Source organism: Chiloscyllium punctatum, chromosome 9 (genome assembly GCF_047496795.1).
Source record: "Chiloscyllium punctatum isolate Juve2018m chromosome 9, sChiPun1.3, whole genome shotgun sequence".
NCBI lineage: Eukaryota > Metazoa > Chordata > Chondrichthyes > Orectolobiformes > Hemiscylliidae > Chiloscyllium > Chiloscyllium punctatum.
In genome coordinates, this window is record NC_092747.1 from 33,683,959 (window position 1) to 33,706,052 (window position 22,094).

The 22,094-nt window shown below is 43.9% G+C and overlaps 1 protein-coding gene across 7 annotated transcripts in view; it reads right to left on the reverse strand.

The window, feature by feature from the left end:
* The window catches only part of nbeaa (neurobeachin a), a 913,644-nt gene that overhangs the window by 145,473 nt on the left and 746,077 nt on the right, over positions 1-22,094 (reverse strand). For all 7 annotated transcript variants that reach the window (XM_072577218.1, XM_072577214.1, XM_072577213.1 and 4 more), the window contains one exon: positions 19,134-19,253. In XM_072577218.1, coding sequence (XP_072433319.1) covers positions 19,134-19,253 — 120 coding nt within the window. The remainder of the gene's footprint in view (positions 1-19,133; positions 19,254-22,094) is intronic.

Genomic DNA, 22,094 nt, shown 5'->3' on the forward strand with positions numbered 1-22,094 from the left:
CTCTCACACATGCTCGCTCTCTCACACATGCTCGCTCTCTCACACATGCTCCCTCTCTCACACATGCTCCCTCTCTCACACATGCTCCCTCTCTCACACATGCTCCCTCTCTCACACATGCTCTCTCTCTCACACATGCTCCCTCTCTCTCTCACACATGCTCCCTCTCTCTCTCTCACACATGCTCCCTCTCTCTCTCTCACACATGCTCCCTCTCTCTCTCTCACACATGCTCCCTCTCTCTCTCTCACACATGCTCCCTCTCTCTCTCTCACACATGCTCCCTCTCTCTCTCTCACACATGCTCGCTCTCTCTCTCTCACACATGCTCGCTCTCTCTCTCTCACACATGCTCGCTCTCTCTCTCTCACACATGCTCGCTCTCGCTCTCACTCTCTCACACATGCTCGCTCTCTCACACATGCTCGCTCTCTCACACATGCTCGCTCTCTCACACATGCTCGCTCTCTCACACATGCTCGCTCTCTCACACATGCTCCCTCTCTCACACATGCTCTCTCTCTCTCACACATGCTCCCTCTCTCTCTCTCACACATGCTCCCTCTCTCTCTCTCACACATGCTCCCTCTCTCTCTCTCACACATGCTCCCTCTCTCTCTCTCACACATGCTCCCTCTCTCTCTCTCACACATGCTCCCTCTCTCTCTCTCACACATGCTCCCTCTCTCTCTCTCACACATGCTCCCTCTCTCTCTCTCACACATGCTCCCTCTCTCTCTCTCACACATGCTCCCTCTCTCTCTCTCACACATGCTCCCTCTCTCTCTCTCACACATGCTCCCTCTCTCTCTCTCACACATGCTCCCTCTCTCTCTCTCACACATGCTCCCTCTCTCTCTCTCACACATGCTCCCTCTCTCTCTCTCACACATGCTCCCTCTCTCTCTCTCACACATGCTCCCTCTCTCTCTCTCACACATGCTCACTCTCTCTCTCTCACACATGCTCACTCTCTCTCTCTCACACATGCTCACTCTCTCTCTCTCACACATGCTCACTCTCTCTCTCTCACACATGCTCACTCTCTCTCTCACACACGCTCACTCTCTCTCTCTCACACATGCTCACTCTCTCTCTCTCACACATGCTCACTCTCTCTCGCACTCTCACACATGCTCACTCTCTCTCGCTCTCTCACACATGCTCACTCTCTCTCGCTCTCTCACACATGCTCACTCTCTCTCGCTCTCTCACACATGCTCGCTCTCTCGCGCTCTCTCACACATACTCGCTCTCTCGCGCTCTCACACATGCTCGCTCTCTCTCTCACACATGCTCGCTGTCTCTCTCACACATGCTCGCTCTCTCACACATGCTCGCTGTCTCTCTCACACATGCTCGCTCTCTCACACATGCGCACTCTCTCTCTCACACATGCTCACTCTCTCTCTCTCACTCACACATGCTCAATCTCTCTCTCTCTCTCACACATGCTCACTCTCGCTCTCTCTCTCACACATGCTCACTCTCGCTCTCACACATGCTCACTCTCGCTCTCACACATGCTCGCTCTCTCTCTCGCTCTCTCACACATGCTCGCTCTCTCTCTCGCTCTCTCACACATGCTCGCTCCCTCTCTCTCGCTCTCACACACATGCTCGCTCCCTCTCTCGCTCTCTCACACATGCTCGCTCCCTCTCTCTCGCTCTCACACATGCTCGCTCCCTCTCTCTCGCTCTCTCACACATGCTCGCTCTCTCTCTCTCGCTCACTCACACATGCTCGCTCTCTCTCTCTCGCTCACTCACACATGCTCCCTCTCTCCCTCTCACACATGTTCCCTCTCTCCCTCTCACACATGCTCCCTCTCTCCCTCTCACACATGCTCCCTCTCTCCCTCTCACACATGCTCCCTCTCTCCCTCTCACACATGCTCCCTCTCTCCCTCTCACACATGCTCCCTCTCTCCCTCTCACACATGCTCCCTCTCTCCCTCTCACACATGCTCCCTCTCTCCCTCTCACACATGCTCCCTCTCTCCCTCTCACACATGCTCGCTCTCTCCCTCTCACACATGCTCGCTCTCTCCCTCTCACACATGCTCGCTCTCTCCCTCTCACACATGCTCGCTCTCTCCCTCTCACACATGCTCGCTCTCTCCCTCTCACACATGCTCGCTCTCTCCCTCTCACACATGCTCGCTCTCTCCCTCTCACACATGCTCGCTCTCTCCCTCTCACACATGCTCGCTCTCTCCCTCTCACACATGCTCGCTCTCTCCCTCTCACACATGCTCGCTCTCTCCCTCTCACACATGCTCGCTCTCTCCCTCTCACACATGCTCGCTCTCTCCCTCTCACACATGCTCGCTCTCTCCCTCTCACACATGCTCGCTCTCTCTCTCTCACACATGCTCGCTCTCTCTCTCTCACACATACTCCCTCTCTCTCTCGCACACATGCTCCCTCTCTCTCTCGCACACATGCTCCCTCTCTCTCTCGCACACATGCTCCCTCTCTCTCTCTCACACATGCTCGCTCTCGCTCCCTCACACATGCTCACTCTCTCTCGCTCTCTCACACATGCTCCCTCTCTCTCTCACACACATGCTCCCTCTCTCTCTCAGACACATGCTCCCTCTCTCTCTCAGACACATGCTCCCTCTTTCTCTCTCACACATGCTCCCTCTCTCTCTCTCACACATGCTCCCTCTCTCTCTCTCACACATGCTCCCTCTCTCTCTCTCGCACACATGCTCCCTCTCTCTCTCTCGCACACATGCTCCCTCTCTCTCTCGCACACATGCTCCCTCTCTCTCTCGCACACATGCTCCCTCTCTCTCTCGCACACATGCTCCCTCTCTCTCTCGCACACATGCTCCCTCTCTCTCTCTCACACATGCTCCCTCTCTCTCTCGCACACATGCTCCCTCTCTCTCTCGCACACATGCTCCCTCTCTCTCTCTCACACATGCTCCCTCTCTCTCTCGCACACATGCTCGCTCTCTCTCTCTCACACATGCTCGCTCTCGCACACATGCTCGCTCTCGCTCCCTCACACATGCTCACTCTCTCTCGCTCTCTCACACATGCTCACTCTCTCTCGCTCTCTCACACATGCTCCCTCTCTCTCTCACACACATGCTCGCTCTCTCTCTCTCTCTCACACATGCTCGCTCTCTCTCTCTCTCACAAATGCTCGCTCTCTCTCTCGCACACATGCTCCCTCTCTCTCTCTCACACATGCTCCCTCTCTCTCTCTCACACATGCTCCCTCTCTCTCTCTCACACATGCTCCCTCTCTCTCTCGCACACATGCTCCCTCTCTCTCTCGCACACATGCTCCCTCTCTCTCTCGCACACATGCTCGCTCTCTCTCTCGCACACATGCTCGCTCTCTCTCTCGCACACATGCTCGCTCTCTCTCTCGCACACATGCTCGCTCTCTCTCTCGCACACATGCTCGCTCTCTCTCTCGCACACATGCTCGCTCTCTCTCTCGCACACATGCTCGCTCTCTCTCTCGCACACATGCTCGCTCTCTCTCTCGCACACATGCTCGCTCTCACACACATGCTCGCTCTCGCTCCCTCACACATGCTCCCTCTCTCTCGCTCCCTCACACATGCTCCCTCTCTCTCTCACACACATGCTCCCTCTCTCTCTCACACACATGCTCCCTCTCTCTCTCACAGACATGCTCCCTCTCTCTCTCACACACATGCTCCCTCTCTCTCTCACACACATGCTCCCTCTCTCTCTCTCACACATGCTCGCTCTCTCTCTCACACATGCATGCTCTGTCTCTCACACATGCTCACTCTCCCACTCTCACAGACACACTTGCTCTCTCTCTCACTCACTCCCTATCTCTCCTCCTCTCTCGCGCTCTCTTCTACTCACTCTCACACACTCGCTCTCTGTCTCTCCCACTCTCTCACACACACACACACACTCGCTCTCTCTGTCTTACTCACACACACACACACTCACTCTCTCTGTCTCACTCACACACACACACTCACTCTCTCTGTCTCACTCACACACACACTCGCCCTCTTTCTCTCTCTATCTCTCCCACTGACACACACACACACACACACACTCACTCTTCCTCCCTCTCCCACTCTCACACACACTCTTTCTCTCTGTCCCCAACACTCCAGGTTAGGACATAGACAGACTCTAAAAACAAGGCCTCACACCTAAATGCATTGTCTGTCCTGAGATGTCACCTCTTTTATACTGATAAATACCTTCTGTTATCTTGGGGCAGTGACTTGAAACAAAGTCTGGGATTTACATATTAATGAGTTGAAACCTGCATCTCAATTCCAACTGATTAAAGACTTAACAGACGTCTTGCTTATGTTCAATGCATTTGCATCTGTTGTATGACCTTTGATCTTTTACATATATCCTTCCTCACTAGCACCTGAAGGAGTAGTGAGCCTTCAAAAGCTTGTGTCTTCAAACAAACCTCTTGCACTAAACCCGGTGCCATGTGGTTTTTGACTTTGTCCTTCTCAGACCAACCCTGGCACCTCCACACCAGAAAAAGGTAAGATTACTTCTGTACAATATGAGGTCATATTGATTTTTGTACATCATGAATTCTGGTCAATATAGTTTCAACAGTGCTCATGACATTGTAAGAATAGATACCACAAATATCTTAATAAGATGTGTAGTAGCTACCACATTACCAAGAGATTGTCAGGTGAAGACAATTTTGCAGTGGTAATAATAATGAAACTGTCTCTAACGCAGTGAAGTCAGATACTTCTAGAGTCTGCATTTGTACACAATAATGTGTAAATCCAGAAGTTGCTGGTCGTAATTCGATTCACATCCAGAGGATGTGCTGTTGAGGCTTCCCAGACTTCAATCATGTTAAATTAATTAAACCCACTCTAATGCTAATAAATTTCGAAGTAAAATCCCTCAAATATTCTCTTTCTCGAATGGAATGTAATTATGTATTTAAATTGTGAACTAAATTCATAAATACTGCTAAACACCTTCATTTGACCCAAAAAGCTATTTTTTATATTTATGTAATGGTAAATTTTTCCACAATGACAAAACAATTCCACATAAATATCATTTCTTCTTTTATTCAAAGGTTACTCCTTTTCATCTCCTTCTTGAACACAATAATTCGAAATTTTTTTTCCATTTGAAAATGTAAGTTAAAAGTTAAGGATATTAAGCGTTCCCTCATTCCCTGGTTTTGAGCCTGTGAACACTTCTGTGTAATGGTATACTCTGCTGCTTGTTAACATCACTGTGTTGCATACCAACGCATTCCTTGACTTGGTTTGAGATTTAATGTGCTGTTGGAAAAGGGGAAAACCACACCAGAGACTGCAATAGATCTGTGTTGGTAGCTTTCTTCAAGGACAGTGGTAAGTGTCCTTACTTAGCCACCGATTGCAAAATCTTAATCATTGCATTTATGTATTACAAAACTGAAGATGTTTTTGGCACTTACATTTTCGTTGAACACCAGGGGAAACTTTCACATGCTTTTACACGTCCTACATACAATTCTGGTATCTTTTAGGTATACAGTTCAAGTGGTTTATGCCCTTAAAATTACATTGTGAAAGTACTATTTTATTCCCCAAAATTCTTTTATTCACCCTGTTAAAACGTGGAATTAAGAAGTTTAGTCTACGAAGTGTTTCACTTGCTATATAAAGGCTTGTGTGCTATTTGTGAAACTTCAAAACTTGAATATATTTAACCTCCTGTTTTAGTTTGGCAACTTGTTAATAGAATTATTCTAACATTAAAAATCAGGAAATAATTAGAGAAAATTTCCAACCTTACTAAAAGGAAAATACTGCGGATGCTTGAGATCTATCAAAAATCAACAATGATTATTACTCAGCACATCTGGCAACATCTCTGGATAGAGATACAAAGTTCAGCTTCAAGTCTGATATGACTCCCAGCTAACACTTTTAGGTTGGTGTGACTCTTCTTCCAAAGAGTCATTTCAAACTCAAAAATGTTAATTTTGTTTTTCTCTCTCAAAAAGATATATTGTACTCAAACATTAACTTTGTTTCAATCTCCATAGATGCTGCCAGACTTGCTGAGTTTCTCCAGCACTTCCAGTTTTTATCCCAAATTCTACTGCTTAACTCAATTCAAGAAATATTTAATTATCCAATTCGTACAGGACACAAAATCGTTAAACTTTGAAGACTTATGCATTCGGTCCCAATAGTGACAGACCGCATATATCTTTTCCCACTCAGTAAACTGTAATAGTCTTTTTAAAAATTTATTCCTTCAATGGATTTTGAAACTTTTTGCTTAAATGTTCACAATATTACTCAACACAATCATTGACAATTGTGCATTAAACAATAATTGCAAATGAAGGAAATCTGAAACAAAAACAAAAATAGCTGGGGAAACTCAGCAGGTCTGACAACATCTGTAGAGAGAAAGAAGAGTCAAAGTTTCAGGTCCAGTGACCTTTCTTCAGAACATAAGATGGACTTGCTTTCAGATAGAAAATCACAGCATTGGACTCAGTATTCCGTAAGCTGTTTTGATACTCAAGAGGATTGGTAGTAAAGCCAGTCATATGAATTTGCTTGGGAGTTATTGTACTAATGTGAAGAGCTTATACTGTCATCCATTGTAAACATTTTAAATAATTACATCATAAATTATTTACATATTGTTTAAATGTGCTTTCTCGCCTATTAGGACTTTCACTGTGGTTATGTACTTCCTTGCTGTTCAAAGGTTAAGTGCAATACTCATTGTTGAAACTGTCATCCTGAACATGAATTAAACAATTTGAAAACCTCTTGCCACACTATATGTTAACATGATACAACTCTTTTTAAAGAAAAATCAACGTGAAGCTCCAATTTCCCAAATCCTAGCCACAGATTAAATTTACCAGATTACATCGTTACAAGCACTAAGGCACTACAAAGTGTAACATGATCAAAATGGATGACACTCTGCTTGAAATGTGACTCTATATAGTTTTTCTCGGGTCACAGAGGTATAAGAACGCAAAAAAAAATCACTACAGTCATTAAAGTCAATAATTAAATTTGATACCTCAGCCCTGCAGTGTGAGGGATGTGATCAAGAAAAGGCATTATTAATTGCTAGATACAAGATATTTTCCTACAACATTTCTAAATATGCTTTGATTATTTACTACTATTACAATATATAACATCAAGCATAGTTTGTTTAAGTTAATGAAGGTAATGTAAACCTTTCTCATTAATATTTAAAGTAATAATTTCCTTAGTGTAGCTTCAGTTAAAATACACTAAAGTGTGGAATATGACAGAACTCCAGCTAAAGCAAACATTTTGCACCCAATCTTACATAAAACTAACTGGAGATTTTAATAACAGAGAGCTACTCAGTCGCCTGACCATCCCAACTTCTACGTTTGCAGTGGAGGAGGAAAATAAACTGTTAGTGAAGTGTATTAACCAAATAAAAGGTATTGCATAGCAACACAGAAAACCCTTTAGCCACAAATAAGGATCATTAGCTGGTATTTATTACTACTGAATTAATCAAAACTGTTTTTTTAAACCAGATCCTATGTAAAGTTTACATTCCACTGTTATCACAACATAGTGTTATTATGGCTGCACAGTGAAATGAAATCCAAAACATACGTTTCCACTTTTCTAATGTAATTCACTGCATGCTTTTAAAAATACCATCTTTTCTAGTTCTTGATCCCCTAGCGTCCATTAATTCTGGAAATGGACTGACTAATCATTCAGAAACTCTCCCCATTAACTGTATTAATTTACCTTGGTTTAATGGCATTTTGTCAAACTCATGAGGCCTGCAAAGCCTTTGGAGAACACACAGTGGCTAGTTTGAACAGTTTTTATTTAATAAAGAAAAGTCTGGATCGTGATTCCTTTGCTTGTCAGTACATTTTAAAAAATCAGTGTGAAGCCAACTGGACTAGCTAAGGTCTTTTCCGGGTGACTAGTTTCCTGAAAGGTCATCTTACTAACAGCCTCTCTTTACCCAGCTTGCTCTCATTACCACAGGGGGAGGCCAGGATTAATAAAGAAAGATTGTAAAACATAGATTCTTGACCAATTTTGAGGCCTAGAAGATCATATATCAAACTTTTCTTTTGATCAGATTCCAAAGTTACCTGTAAATTCAACACATATAATTATATGAAACACATGTATATACATTTTTGCTTTAATGCATTGCTGTGCACAATGTTACTTCTAGTTTTCCCTCAAAAATACTTAAGGAATAGACAGACACAAGTGATATTATTTTATGTAATTTCATTTGAAATGTTACATCACTGGCTTCAAGCTGTCTATTGTAAGAAAAAGCGGCCTTCAGAACAAGCTGTATTTAAAATGCAATGTGTCATTAATGGTTAATTAACTGCCCTAGGCAAACGTAACTAGCACTAGACTGAACCACAACAATATGACACATTGAGGACAATTGCCATTCCTGCTGTGTTTTATTGTAGTAAGACAAACAGTAGGTCAACACCGGCAGAACCATTAGAATACCTCCCTTGTTTGTAGCTTATGTTATTAACAACAACTATACTAATTACGGTTCTGAAGAAGGTCACCAGATTCGAAATGTTAACTTTGATTTCTCTTCATAGATGCTGCCAGACCTGCTGAGCTTTTCCAGCAACTTCTGCTTTTGTTTCTGATTGACAGCATCTGCAGTTTTTTTTTGTCATACAGCATAGAAACAGGCCTTTCAGCTCAAACTGGTCGATGTTCCAATTGCCTGCATTTGGTCCATATTCCTCTAAATGCTTCCCAAGCGTGTACCTATCCAAATGTTTTTTTTAAATGTTGCTATTGTACCTGCCTCAAGTACTTTCTCTCAGGCAACTGTCTGTGTGGTGTTTGTACGTTCTCCTTATGTCTATGTGGGTTTCCTCTGGGGGTTCTGGGTTCCTCCCACAATCCAAAGATGTGCAGGTTACGTGAATTGGTGTTGTGGTTCTGTTCGCCGAGCTGGGAATTTGTGTTGCAAACGTTTTGTCCCCTGTCTAGGTGACATCCTCAGTGCTTGGGAGCTTCCTGTGCAGGAACCCGAGTTGTTCGTATGTGGCGCTTAGGCTGTTGGCACAGGATTCCCATTTCCTGGCTTGTCTTAGTGTCTCTTGCCCGTAGGTGTTCAAAGTTTGGGAGAAGATTTTTAGCTCGGGTGTTCGTTGTTGTGGTTCTGTTCGCCGAGCTGGCAATTTGTGTTGCAAATGTTTCGTCCCCTGTCTAGGTGACATCCTCAGTGCTTGGGAGCATCCTGTCACCCAGACAGGGGACGAAACACAAATTCTCAGCTCGGCGAACAGAACCACAACAACGAGCACCCGAGCTAAAAATCTTCTCCCAAATTCAGGTGAATTGGTCATGCTAATTTGCTCATAGTGTTCAGAGATATCTAGGCTAGGTGCATTAGTCAGGGGTAAATGTAGGATAATAGGGTAGGGGAATGGGTCTGGGTGGGTTACTCTTCAGAGGGTCAGTCTGGATTTGTTGGGCTGAAGGGCCTGTGTCCACACTGTAAGGATTCTATGATTCTCTGGCAGCCCATTCCATATATGTACCACACTGAGTGAAGAAGTTGTCCTTCACATCCTTTTTAAACCTTTCCCCCCTCACTTTAAACCTGTGTCCTCTAATTCCCCATTCTGGAAAAAGACTATATGCATTCATTCTATCTATGCCCCTCATGATTTTATACACCTCAATAAGGTCACCCTTCATTCTCCTACATTCCAAAAAATAAAATCCTAACCTGACCAATGTCTCCCTATAACTCAGGCCTACTAGCCCTGGTAACATCCTCACAAATCTTCTTTGCACTCTTTCCAGTTTAATTACATCTTTCCTATAACAAGATGACCAAAACTGTATACAATACTCCAAGTGCAGCCTCACCAACAACTGATACAACTGTAATATAACGTACTAACTCCTACACTCAGTGCCTCAACCAATGAAGGGCAGCAAGCTAAATGCCTTCTTCACCACCCTGTCTATCCGTAACGTCGCTTTTAATGAACTATATACTTGTACTCCTAGGTCCCTCTTTCCACAACTCTTCTCAGAACCTTACCACTTACTGTATAAGTCCTACCTTGATTTGATGTTCCGAAGTGCAACACCTCACACTTATCTGTATTGAATTGCATTTACCAATCGTCAGCCCACTTCCCGTCTGATCAAGATCCCTTTGTGATTTTTGTGTTGCAAACGTTTCGTCCCCTGTCTAGGTGACATCCTCGGGGCTTGGGAGCCTCCTGTCACCCAGACAGGGGATGAAACGTTTGCAACACAAATTCCCAGCTCGGCGAACAGAACCACAACAATGAGCACCCGATCAACGGTAAATGCTAATTTTTATCATTCACAAACTTACTAAACATATCTTGTACATTCACATCCAGGTTATTTATGAAAATAAACAAGGTCCCAGCACCGAACGCTGTGACACACCACTAGTCACAGGTCTCTAGTCCAAGAAACAACCTTCAACCATCACCCTCTGCTTCCTATCATCGAGTCAATTTTGAATCCAATTAGCTAGCTCTCCCTGGATCCCATGTGACCTAACCTTCATGACTACCCTGCCATGTGGGACCTTGTCAAATGCTTTACTAAAGTCCACATGGACAACATCCTCGGCCATACCCTCATCTATCCTCTTGGTTACCTCATCAGAAAACTCCAAAAGATTTGTCAGACATGATTCCCTGCGCACAAATCCATACTGATTATCCAGAATCAGGCCCTGACTATCCAAATGTTGGTTGATCCTGTCCCTCTGTATCCTCTCCAACAACTTGCCGACCACTGACATCAGGCTCACTGGCCTGTAGTTCCTTGGCTTGCCTTTGCTATCTTTCTTAAACAATAGAATAACACTAGCCACCCTCCAGCCTTCCTGAACTTTACCAGTGGCTAAAAATGAAACAAAAATCTCCAAAAGGGCCACTTCAATTCTTCCGTAGCCTCCCCAAGGATGGCCTTAGGACACAGAACATAGAACATTACAGCGCAGTACAGCCCTTCCGACCTGTGAAATCAATCTGAAGCCCATCTAACCTACACTATTCCATTCTTGTCCATATAACTATCCAATGACCACTTAAATGCCCTTAAATTTGGCGAGTCTACTATGTGTGTACTACTGTTGCAGGCAGTGTGCTCTATACCTCTACTACTCTCTGACATCATCAGACCCAGGGGATTTATCCACCTTAATGTGCTTTAAGGCTACAAACACCTCCTCTCTGGTAATATGTATGCGGTCCAAAACGTGCCCACTTGTTTCTTTTATTTCCTTAGCATTAATGACTCAAGCCTCAAACACTGAGGAGAAATATGCATTAAAAATCTCCTCCATCTCTTGTCGCTCCACACATAGGGGGCCATGCTGATCTTTAAGGGGATCTATTATCTCCATAGCCACCATTTTACTTTTAATATAGCCATAGAACCTCTTGGGATTATCTTTAACCTTATCTGCCAGATCCATGTCCTACCCTCTTTTTGCTCTTCTGATTTACCTCTTAAGTATGCACTTTTTATAGTCATCTAGTAATTCACTTGAGCCCGATAGTTTAAACCCAATGTATGCCGCCTTCTTTCTCCTGACCAGAGCCTCAATACTTTGCCAGCCAGAGATCCCTAAACCTGCCACCTTTTCCCTTCACCTTAACAGGCTCATACTATCTCTGGACTCTTGGTATCACACTTTTCAAAGCCCCTCATTTGCCAGTCATTCCTTTTGCTTCAAACATACTCACCCAATCGACCTCTGCGAGATCCTGCCTAATGGCCCCAAAATTGGTCCTGCTCCAGTTTAGCACCTTAACCTGTGGACTTGTCCTACCTTTATTCATAGATATGTTAAAACTAAGAGAGTTACGGTCACTGGAGCCAAACTGTTCTCTGACTGACACTTCAGTTACTTGGAGGAGAAAGTGAGGACTGCAGATGCTGGAGATCAGAGCTGAAAATGTGTTGCTGGAAAAGTGCAGCAGGTCAGGCAGCATCCAAGGAACAGGAGGCTCATGCCCGAAACGTCGATTCTCCTGTTCCTTGGATGCTGCCTGACCTGCTGCGCTTTTCCAGCAACACATTTTCAGCAACTTCAGTTACTTGTCCAACCACGTTTCCTAAGAGGAGGTCCAGTGTTGCACCTTCCCGAGTCGGGCCCTCCACATATTGATTAAGGAAACTTTCTTTGACATATTTGACAAATTCCACCTCATCCGGTTCTTTTACACTCTGGGTGGCCCAGTCAATACAGGGGAAATTAAAATCTCCAACCAATACTATCCTATTATTCCTAAAGTATCTGTAATGTCTCTACACATTTGCTTCTTTCATACCCGCTGACTATTTTGGGGTCCATAGTACAGTCCCAACAAAGTGATCACCCACTTCTTGTTTCTAAATTCTAACCTTATCGCTTCATCTCTAAGCACTGTTGTTATATCCTCCCTTATCAAAAGGGCAATTCCCTTCCTCGCTTACTTGTACTTCTGTCATACCTGTGACTTCTGTATCCTGGAACATTAAGCTGCCAGCCCTGCCCTGCTCTCAGCCAGGTTTCTGTTACGGCTATAATATCCCAGTCCCCAGATCCAATTCATGCTCTGAGCTCATTTACTTTACCAGTCAGGGCTTGTGCGTTGAAATAAATGCACTTTAAACCAGAAGTCTTACCCCCCTCCCTTTACTGTATCCCTGGCTATCCTGAATATAAACTTGCTATTGATGGTGAATGTAGTTTCCCCAGACTTCTCGATGGCCCCTCCCTTATTCAGAGTCCCACCCCTCTGCCAAACTAGTTTAAACCCTCTTGGGTAACACTAGCAAATCTCCCTCCAAGGATCTTGGTCTCCCTTCGGTTCAATGCAATCTGTCCCTTTTGTACAATTCACCTCTAATCCAGAAGAGATCCCAATGATCCAAGAATTGAAAACTCTGCTCCTTACACCAGCTCCTCAGCCACACTTTCATTTGGCCTTTCTTTCTATTTCTATCCTCACTGGCATGTGGCACTGGGAGTAATCCTTGAGGTCCATGTTTTATAACTTCTTACCTAACTCCCTATGCTCATTTCTCATAACCCCATCCCTTTGTCTACCTATGTCATTTGTACCAATGTGCACAACGACATCTGGCTGTTCAGCTTTCCCCTTCAGAATGTACTGCAGCCATTCAGAGACATCCTGGACCCTGGCACCCAGGAGGCAACACATCATCCTGGTGTCTCTTCTGTGACCACAGTATCTCCTGTCTGTCCCCTCATAATTGATTCTAGATTAGAGTGGTGCTGGAAAATCACAGCAGGTCAAGCGGCATCCGAGGAACAGGAAAATCGACGTTTTGGGCAAAAGCCCTTCATCAGGAAAAGGTACCCTCATAATTGAGTCTCATATTAGTATTGCTCTGTCTAACTGTACCCTTTCCCTGCGAGTGTCAGAGCCGGTCACGGTGCCACTGATGTGACTGCTGCGTTAGTCCCTGAAAGGTCACCCCCCCTCAAAATATCCAAAGTGGTATATTTGTTATTGAGGGGAATGGCCACAGGGAACTCTGCACTATCTGCCTTCACCACCCCACCACCCCCACCTTTACCTCTTCTGGTGGACACTTAGGTACCTGCAACCTGCACCTTAGAAATGACTAATTCACTATAGCTCTTATCAATGATGTTCTCTGTACTGCGGACGGTCCTCTGAGTGCATCCAGCTCCAATTGCCTAATGTGGACTGTAAGGAGCTGCAGCCGAGTGCACATCTCTCAGGTGTAGCCACCATGGACACTGGAGGTCTTGCTAATCTCCCACATCTTGCAAGAGGAGCATGCAACTGCCCTATCTGCCTTCCCTACTACCTTCAGTCTAGACAGTAAGAAAGTAGAGTTACAGAGCCCTTTACCTGGATCCCTGCTCAGTCTCCTCATGCTGAAACCTCTCCAGCAAGGACCTCAGCATGTCCAATCTAACCCTGACCCACTGTCTTAACGGCTGCTCCAATGTATACCTTTACCTTGCCAATTGTCCTCTTCACAGAGCCTTTTCTTTTGGTCAGAGGAGGAGGGAGAATGAGAATGACCAATGTCGTGTTTCGGGTTTAACCACAACTTGACACCAGGTTCCCTCTGACCTGCTGTACAGTCCTTTCAGTTGTTATTAACTACGCTAATTAATTTTGTCCAGACAAATCTCTTGGCCAACAGTTTGAGGGAGAAAAATGATGAGAGATAATACAACAAATGCATTTAGTTCAAATTTATCCTTGATAAATTACTCAGCAGGACTTCTACTCCAATTCAGGAAGAATACAAAGGCAAATGGTTGTAAATACTCAGTTCAGCAGCACCATCTTACACCTAAGTAATTTTCTCAGATATAGGAATAGAGCAGGGGAAGGGTTTCTTGCTCAAAAACAGTAAGGACCCAAATAAAAAGCAATTAATCGGCCTGAGACCACATTTTCCAATTGCACCCTCCACTAGAAGCTAGGATAAGTACCTGAAGGCAATCTTGTGATGGTAGATCAGGCCAAATCTTCAGGCAGTCTTTGATGCCTTCCCTGCTTGCTTGATTACAGTTGTGGCTGCAGATTGCCCCCATGGAGTGAACATAGAACATAGAACAATACAGCACAGAACAGGCCCTTCGGACCACGATGTTGTGCCGAACATTTGTCCTAGCTTAAGCACCCATCCATGCACCTATCCAATTGCCGCTTAAAGGTTGCCAATGATTCTGACTCTGCCACTCCCACAGGCAACGCATTCCATGCCCCCACCACTCTCTGGGTAAAGAACCTACCCCTGACATCCCCCCTATACCTTCCACCCTTTACCTTAAATTTATGTCCCCTTGTAACACTCTGTTTTACCCGGGGAAAATGTTTCTGACTGTCTACTCTATCTATTCCCCTGATCATCTTATAAACCTCTATCAAGTCACCCCTCATCCTTCGCCGTTCCAATGAGAAAAGGCCTAGCACTCTCAACCTATCCTTGTACGACCTATTCTCCATTCCAGGCAACATTCTGGTAAATCTTCTCTGCACCCTCTCCAAAGCTTCCACATCTTTTCTAAAGTGAGGTGACCAGAACTGCACACAGTACTCCAAATGTGGCCTAACCAAGGTCCTGTACAGCTGCACCATCACTTCACGACTCTTGAATTCAATCCCTCTGCTAATGAACGCTAATACACCATAGGCCTTCTTACAAGCTCTATCCACCTAAGTAGCAACTTTCAAAGATCTATGAACATAGGCCCCAAGATCCCTCTGCTCCTCCACCTTATTAAGAACCCTATCGTTAACCCTGTATTCCGCATTCTTATTTGTCCTCCCAAAGTGGACAACCTCACACTTGACAGGGTTGAACTCCATCTGCCACTCCTCATCCCAGCTCTGCATCATATCTAAGTCTCTTTGCAGCCAACAACAGCCCTCCTCACTAGCCACAACTCCACCAATCTTCGTATCATCTGCAAATTTACTAACCCACCCTTCGACTCCCTCTTCCAAGTCATTAATAAAAATTACAAACAGCAGAGGACCCAGAACTGGTCCCTGCAGAACTCCACTTGTAACTGGGCTCCAGGCTGAATATTTACTATCTACCACCACTCTCTGACTTCGACTGGTTAGCCAGTTTTCTATCCAACTGGCCAAATTTCCCACTATCCCATGCCTCCTGACTTTCCGCATAAGCCTACCATGGGGAACCTTATCAAATGCCTTACTAAAATCCATGTACACTACATCCACTGCTCTACCCTCATCCACATGCTTGGTCACCTCCTCAAAGAATTCAATAAGACTTGTAAGGCAAGACCTACCCTTCACAAATCCGTGCTGGCTGTCCCTAATCAAGCAGTGGCTTTCCAGATACTCATAAATCCTATCCATCAGTACCCTTTCCATTACTTTGCCTACCACCGAAGTAAGACTAACTGGCCTGTAATTCCCGGGGTTATCCCTATTCCCTTTTTTGAACAGGGGCACAACATTCGCTACTCTCCAGTCCCCTGGTACCACCCCCGTTGACAGTGAAGACGAAAAGATCATTGCCAACGGCTCTGCAATTTCCTCTCTTGCTTCCCACATAATCCTAGGATATATCCCGTCAGGCTCCCACTACTGGCCTTGATCAGACCTACCCTCGTTCTCGTCATTCTCATGTTTCTCACATATGCATAAAATGCCTTGGAGTTATCCTTGATCCTATCCGCCAAAGATTTTTCATGCCCTCTCTTAGCTCTCCTAATCCCTTTCTTCAGCTCCCTTCTGGCTATCCTGTATCCCTCCAACGCTCTGTCTGAACCTATTTCCTCAACCTTATGTAAGCCTCCTTCTTCCTCTTTACAAGACATTCAACCTCCCTCGTCAACCAAGTTGCCCTCACACGACCTCCTCTTTCCTGCCTGACAGGTACATACATATAAAGAACACGTCGTATCTGTTCCTTGAAAAAGTTCCACATTTCCACCACATCCTTCCCTGACAGTCTATGCTCCCAACTTATGCTCCTCAGATCCTGTCTTACAGCATCGTATTTACCCTTCCCCCAATTGTAAAACCTACCCTGTTGCACGCACCTATCTCTCTCCATAACCAAGGTGAAAGTCACCGAATTGTGGTCACCATCACCAAAATGTTCACCCACTAACAAGCCCATCACTTGTCCCGGTTCGTTACCGAGTACCAAATCCAATATGGCCTCCCCTCTGGTAGGACAATCTATATACTGAGTTAGAAAAGCTTCCTGGACACACTGTACAAACACCACCCCGTCCAATCTACTTGATCTAAAGAGCTTCCAATCAATATTTGGGAAGTTGAAATCGCCCATGACTACTACCCTGTGGCTTCTGCACCTTTCCAAAATCTGTTGCTAAGGAGAGAGTTTGTGGATTTTAACTCGGTGACACTGACAGAACAGTGGTATATTTCCAAGTCAGGATAGTGAGTGACCTGGAGGAAACTTGCAGGAGGTGGTGTTTTCATGTGTCTGCTGTCTTGTCCATCCAGATGGAAGTGGATATCATTTGGATAGTGTTGTCTGCGGACCCTTCGGAAATTTCTGCAGAGCATTTTGTGCTGGTACACACTGCTTCTACTGACATTTGGAAGAGGAGTCACAAATGGTGCTAAATATTGTACAAGTATCCCCAAACATCCCACTTTATCAGGAATGAGGGGGTGGCCCATAATATAGATAAATGAGAGCTGGGTGGAGCCGGGGTGGGGGCGAGGTAGCTGGGATTTCAATCGGTACATGGAGGTGGGGGATGATGGTGATAGGTCGGAAAGAAGGGTGGAGCAGATAGGTGGGAAGAAAGATGGCCAGGTAGGACAGTTCAAGAGAGTGGTGCCGAGTTAGAAGGTTGGATCTGGGATAAGGTGGGGGAAGGGACCTGAAGAAACTGCTGAAATCTTCTTTGATCCCATGTGGTTGGAGGGTCCCGAGGCAGAAGATGAGGCATTCTTCCTCCAGGTGTTGGTTGGCTTGAGTTTGGTGGTGGAAGAGGCCCAGGACCTGCATATCCTTGGGACAGTGGGAGGGGGAGTTAAAGTGTTCAGCTGCAGGGGGGGTGGGATTGCTTGATGCGTGTGTGCCAGAGATGTTCTCTAAAACGTTCAGCAAGTTGGCGTCCTGTTTCCCCAGTGTAGAGGAGACCACACCGAGAGCAATACACAATTCCTCTCCTCCGCCCCCCCACCATTCCTCCTCCACCTCCCTTCCCCCCCCGACACACAAACACACTCTCTCCCATACACACGATTTCCCTCTCCCTCACACAGACGCGGACACATACATATAAACCTAAGGGGTGGATTTGCATTTGCAGATTTGTATTTGATACATTCTATTCTGTTCAAAAAGCACACAACTTGTAGGCAGTCAGTCAATGCGACATCTCATAACTTCCTACTTTGGAAACAGAACTAGCCTGACTTCAGGTTGGCATACAGATAGACTCTAATCTGATACTTTTAATGCATTGTCTGAGCTGAGATGTCACTTTTTCTTAGATACTAATAAAACATTAAGTTATCTTGAAGCTGTGATTTGAAAGAAATTCTGGGATTTACATATTAATCAATCGAAACCTGCATTCCCATCTAAGTAGTTAAGAATTTAACAGCAATCTGGGTTTCTTTAATACATCACATCAGTTATATGACAGTTTGATCTTTTACTATATATTCTGTGTCCTATAATCTTGCCCCACTAGCTATCTGATGAAGGAGCCGTGCTCCAAAAGTTTGTACTTTCAAATAAACCTGCTGGACTATAACCTGGTGTTGTGTGACTTTTAACTTTGTCCACCCCAGTCCAACACCAGCACCACCACATCATGGCATTCATGCATCAACACCAGCCTCCTCTGTACTCCATCGTTCTGTAATCTCTCCTCATTTAAATAACATTTACAGTTTTTAATATTTCCTGGTCAACATAGACAAGTTCCCATTCTTTAATATTCTACTTCATCTGTCAATTTGTTTTATATCCACTCAAACAGTACCCAACCTTTGCAGACTTTCTTCCTCCTCTTAATGACTCACTTTCCACCTATATTGTTATCACCAGCAAATTTATTTACTGTACGTTCAGCCCTACATCCATGTATTTGACATACATTATAAATAATTATTTAAGTCTGCTTCCTTAGCTATGGGAAATGCTAGGCTACAAGTATAGGGTAGGGAGGTGGACCTGGGTGGGATGCCCTTTGGAGGGCTGGTGTGGACTTGACTGGCCTGCTTCCACACTGTTGGAATTCTACAAAATTAGTTGACCATGATTTTGGTCTGACAAAGCCATGTTGACTCGACCTGCTTAAATTATATTTTTCTACGTATCCTGCTATAACCTCCTTTTAACAGATTTCAGCAATTTCTCTGTCAGAAATTAGGCTAACTGGTCAACAGCTTTTTATTATATATATGCCCCCCTCCTTGAATATGTGTTGCATTACTATTTTCTAGTCCACTGGGACTCTTCCAGAATCTAAGAAATTTTAAAAGAAAATTTGAATCAGTAAAACTGAACAGGCACATGTGGAGTAACAGACTCAATGTACTTTAATATAATCAGCAATACTTACTTTTACATCTGATGTGTCTCTTTGACAGTTCCTCCACGATTTGGTGATAGAGGAGAATGTTCGCTCTGGATAATCAAATTTGCCTTCATTTGCATTCAGGAAAAATGTGGTAAACGGCTCCTATGGAAAAACAACAAATAGTCTACGTTTATTTGATAGAAAGAGTGGAAATAACCATTACATAATAGTGAAATAAAGTCTTAACAATACACACTGAGGTTGGAAGTAAGATCACACCTGATCTAAAGAATAAAAAGTAAAATACTAAAATATCCAATGGATTCAAATAAAAGAGCTGTCTCATCCGTAAATATAATTAAATAAGACAATAAGTTGCTCAAACTGCACAACATGTCTGAATTACAGCTTCAGTGATATAGTAAAGACAAGAATAATTTCTTTCAGAGCAAAATATATTGCATTCACTGCTCCCAGCGTGGTCTCTCCTACATTGAGAGATCAAATGCAGATTAGGCGACCACTGTATGAATAATCTGTTTTTGATACATAAGTGAGAGAGTTTAAGGTTGCCTACCATTTTAATTCTCCAACCCATTCAACATTGGACCTTGGTCTCACATACTGATTCAATGAAACTCAATTTAAACTTGAGGAGTAGCACCTTATCATTGAATTAGGCACCCAAAGTTTTCCAAACTGAAAAATGAGTTTATAATTTTGCATAAGAACTACAACTTCCATTTTGATTTTGGATGGTGGCTGTCTATAATTCTGCTTTTCCCACTTATTCCTTCCCTAGCTACATTTCTGCTTCTTTATTTATCCATTGTCATTAGCTCTTGTCTTGAGCCATGAGCCCTTTTGCCATTTAATCTCTCTTGTTTTCCACCCTTTCACACATCTTAACTTATTCTTTCTCCCCTCCCACTTCTCTCTTCCCAAACACCTGCTTTTCAAGTGCGCAGTTTTGGCAAGAGATCACGGATTTGAAACATTAACTCTATCTCTCTCTCCACAGATGTTGCAAGATCTGCTAAGGATTTTCTAAATTACCTTCTTTTTTAAATCTTAGAATAACTCCTTTTAATTTATTTCAAACAGCCTGGAGATTGAACCTCATTTGATTGATTGATTCGGTGAAGGCTCACATTGATACAAAATTTCCACACTTTTTTTGTCCCTCTATTTAAATTGATAACATACACATTTGTTGATGCTTGCTTCATATATCTGGAACAGAAGGGTATACAGATAACAGGAAATGGAATTTTATTTTCAATTGTTCAAACAAAGAACCAGCACAGATATCCTGACTTTTCTGCATTTTGGAGACTGGTAGAATGAATTGTCGAATTTTTGTGTACATTAAAATGAACAACCACCAAGCAGTTTAATAAGTTCACATAGTTTTCAAAGCTTTTAAAGATAGACTCCAAGCATTTAATATTTTTCTTTATCAAATTTGAAAGACTGCATTCTCCATCAGCAAGGAAATCCACAATAAAGATACTGCAAGTACAGTACATTCTGATTGCTAATAATCTACCATCATACTTTTAAAAGTACATTTTATTAACTTTTTCAAAGTAAAACTAGAGTAAACCTCAACTGAAGACCATGTACAAATCTAAACCAACAACTCGAAAAATGCCAAAGGAAAACCTTGAAAGAGAGATACAAAATATCCAATCCTGACTAATGGAACATCGATCAGCAAAACAAATGAGAAAGAGAACCATTCAAAGTGTTTTGACTCAAATGTTTGAACCTCAGACCACTTGATTTTATGAACTACATTCATGCACTCTAAGCATGTCCAGATTACAGATTTTTTTTTAAAAAGAGTGCACAAGTAGGCTTTTGCATGAGGTTTTCTTATTTGAAGTAAAAAAAAAGTTTTCTGTGATCCTGTGAAAAGAAAAAGTGATGATGCTGTTTTCAAAACTTTGGACTGAATTGCACAGTTGTAATGAAAATGAAGCGTCAGTGTTCAATGTCATGAATCCACTGAATCGAACACCAACTTTGAAAGTCTGCACATTAAAAAAGATCCCAAGAAAAATATCAAATGAACTGGTTTAGATGAAAATACATCCTTTGCTGAGTAAGGAGACCTAAACTGTACATAGCATTCCAGAAGTGGTCTCACCATCACCTGCACAACTGTAGCAAAATTTCCCTGCTTGTATGTTTTATTTCCCGTGCAATTAACCACGACATTGCATTTGGCTTCCAAACTCCTTGCTATATCTGTATCTTAACCTCTTGTAATTCATCCACCAGGACACCTGGATCCTTGAATTTCACAGTTGTGCAATCTCTCAATTTAAGTAAAATGCTATTTTTCTAGAACTTCCTGCCAAAGTGGACAAGTTCATACTATCGAGGAGAAAGTGAGGACTACAGATGCTGGAAATCAGAGCTGAAAATGTGTTGCTGGAAAAGCGCAGCAGGTCAGGCAGCATCCAAGGAGCAGGAGAATCGACATTTCAGGCATAAGCCCTTCTTCAGGAATGAGGAAAGTGTGTCCAGCAGGCTAAGATAAAAGGGAGGGAGGAGGGACTTGGGGGAGGGGCGTTGGAGATGCGATAGGTGGAAGGAGGTCAAGGTGAGGGTGATAGGCCGGAGTGGGGGTGGAGAGGTCAGGAAGAAGATTGCAGATTAGGAAGGCGGTGCTGAGTTTGAGGGATTTGACTGAGACAAGGTGGGGGGGAAGGGAAATTAGGAAACTGGAGAAGTCTGAGTTCATCCCTTGTGGTTGGAGGGTTCCTAGGCGGAAGATGAGGCACTCTTCCTCCAACCGTCGTGTTGCTATGGTCTGGCGATGGAGGAGTCCAAGGACCTGCATGTCCTTGGTGGAGTGGGAGGGGGAGTTGATGTGTTGAGCCACGGGGTGGTTGGGTTGGTTGGTCCGGGTGTCCCAGAGGTGTTCTCTGAAACGCTCTGCAAGTAGGCGGCCTGTCTCCCCAATATAGAGGAGGCCACATCGGGTACAGTGGA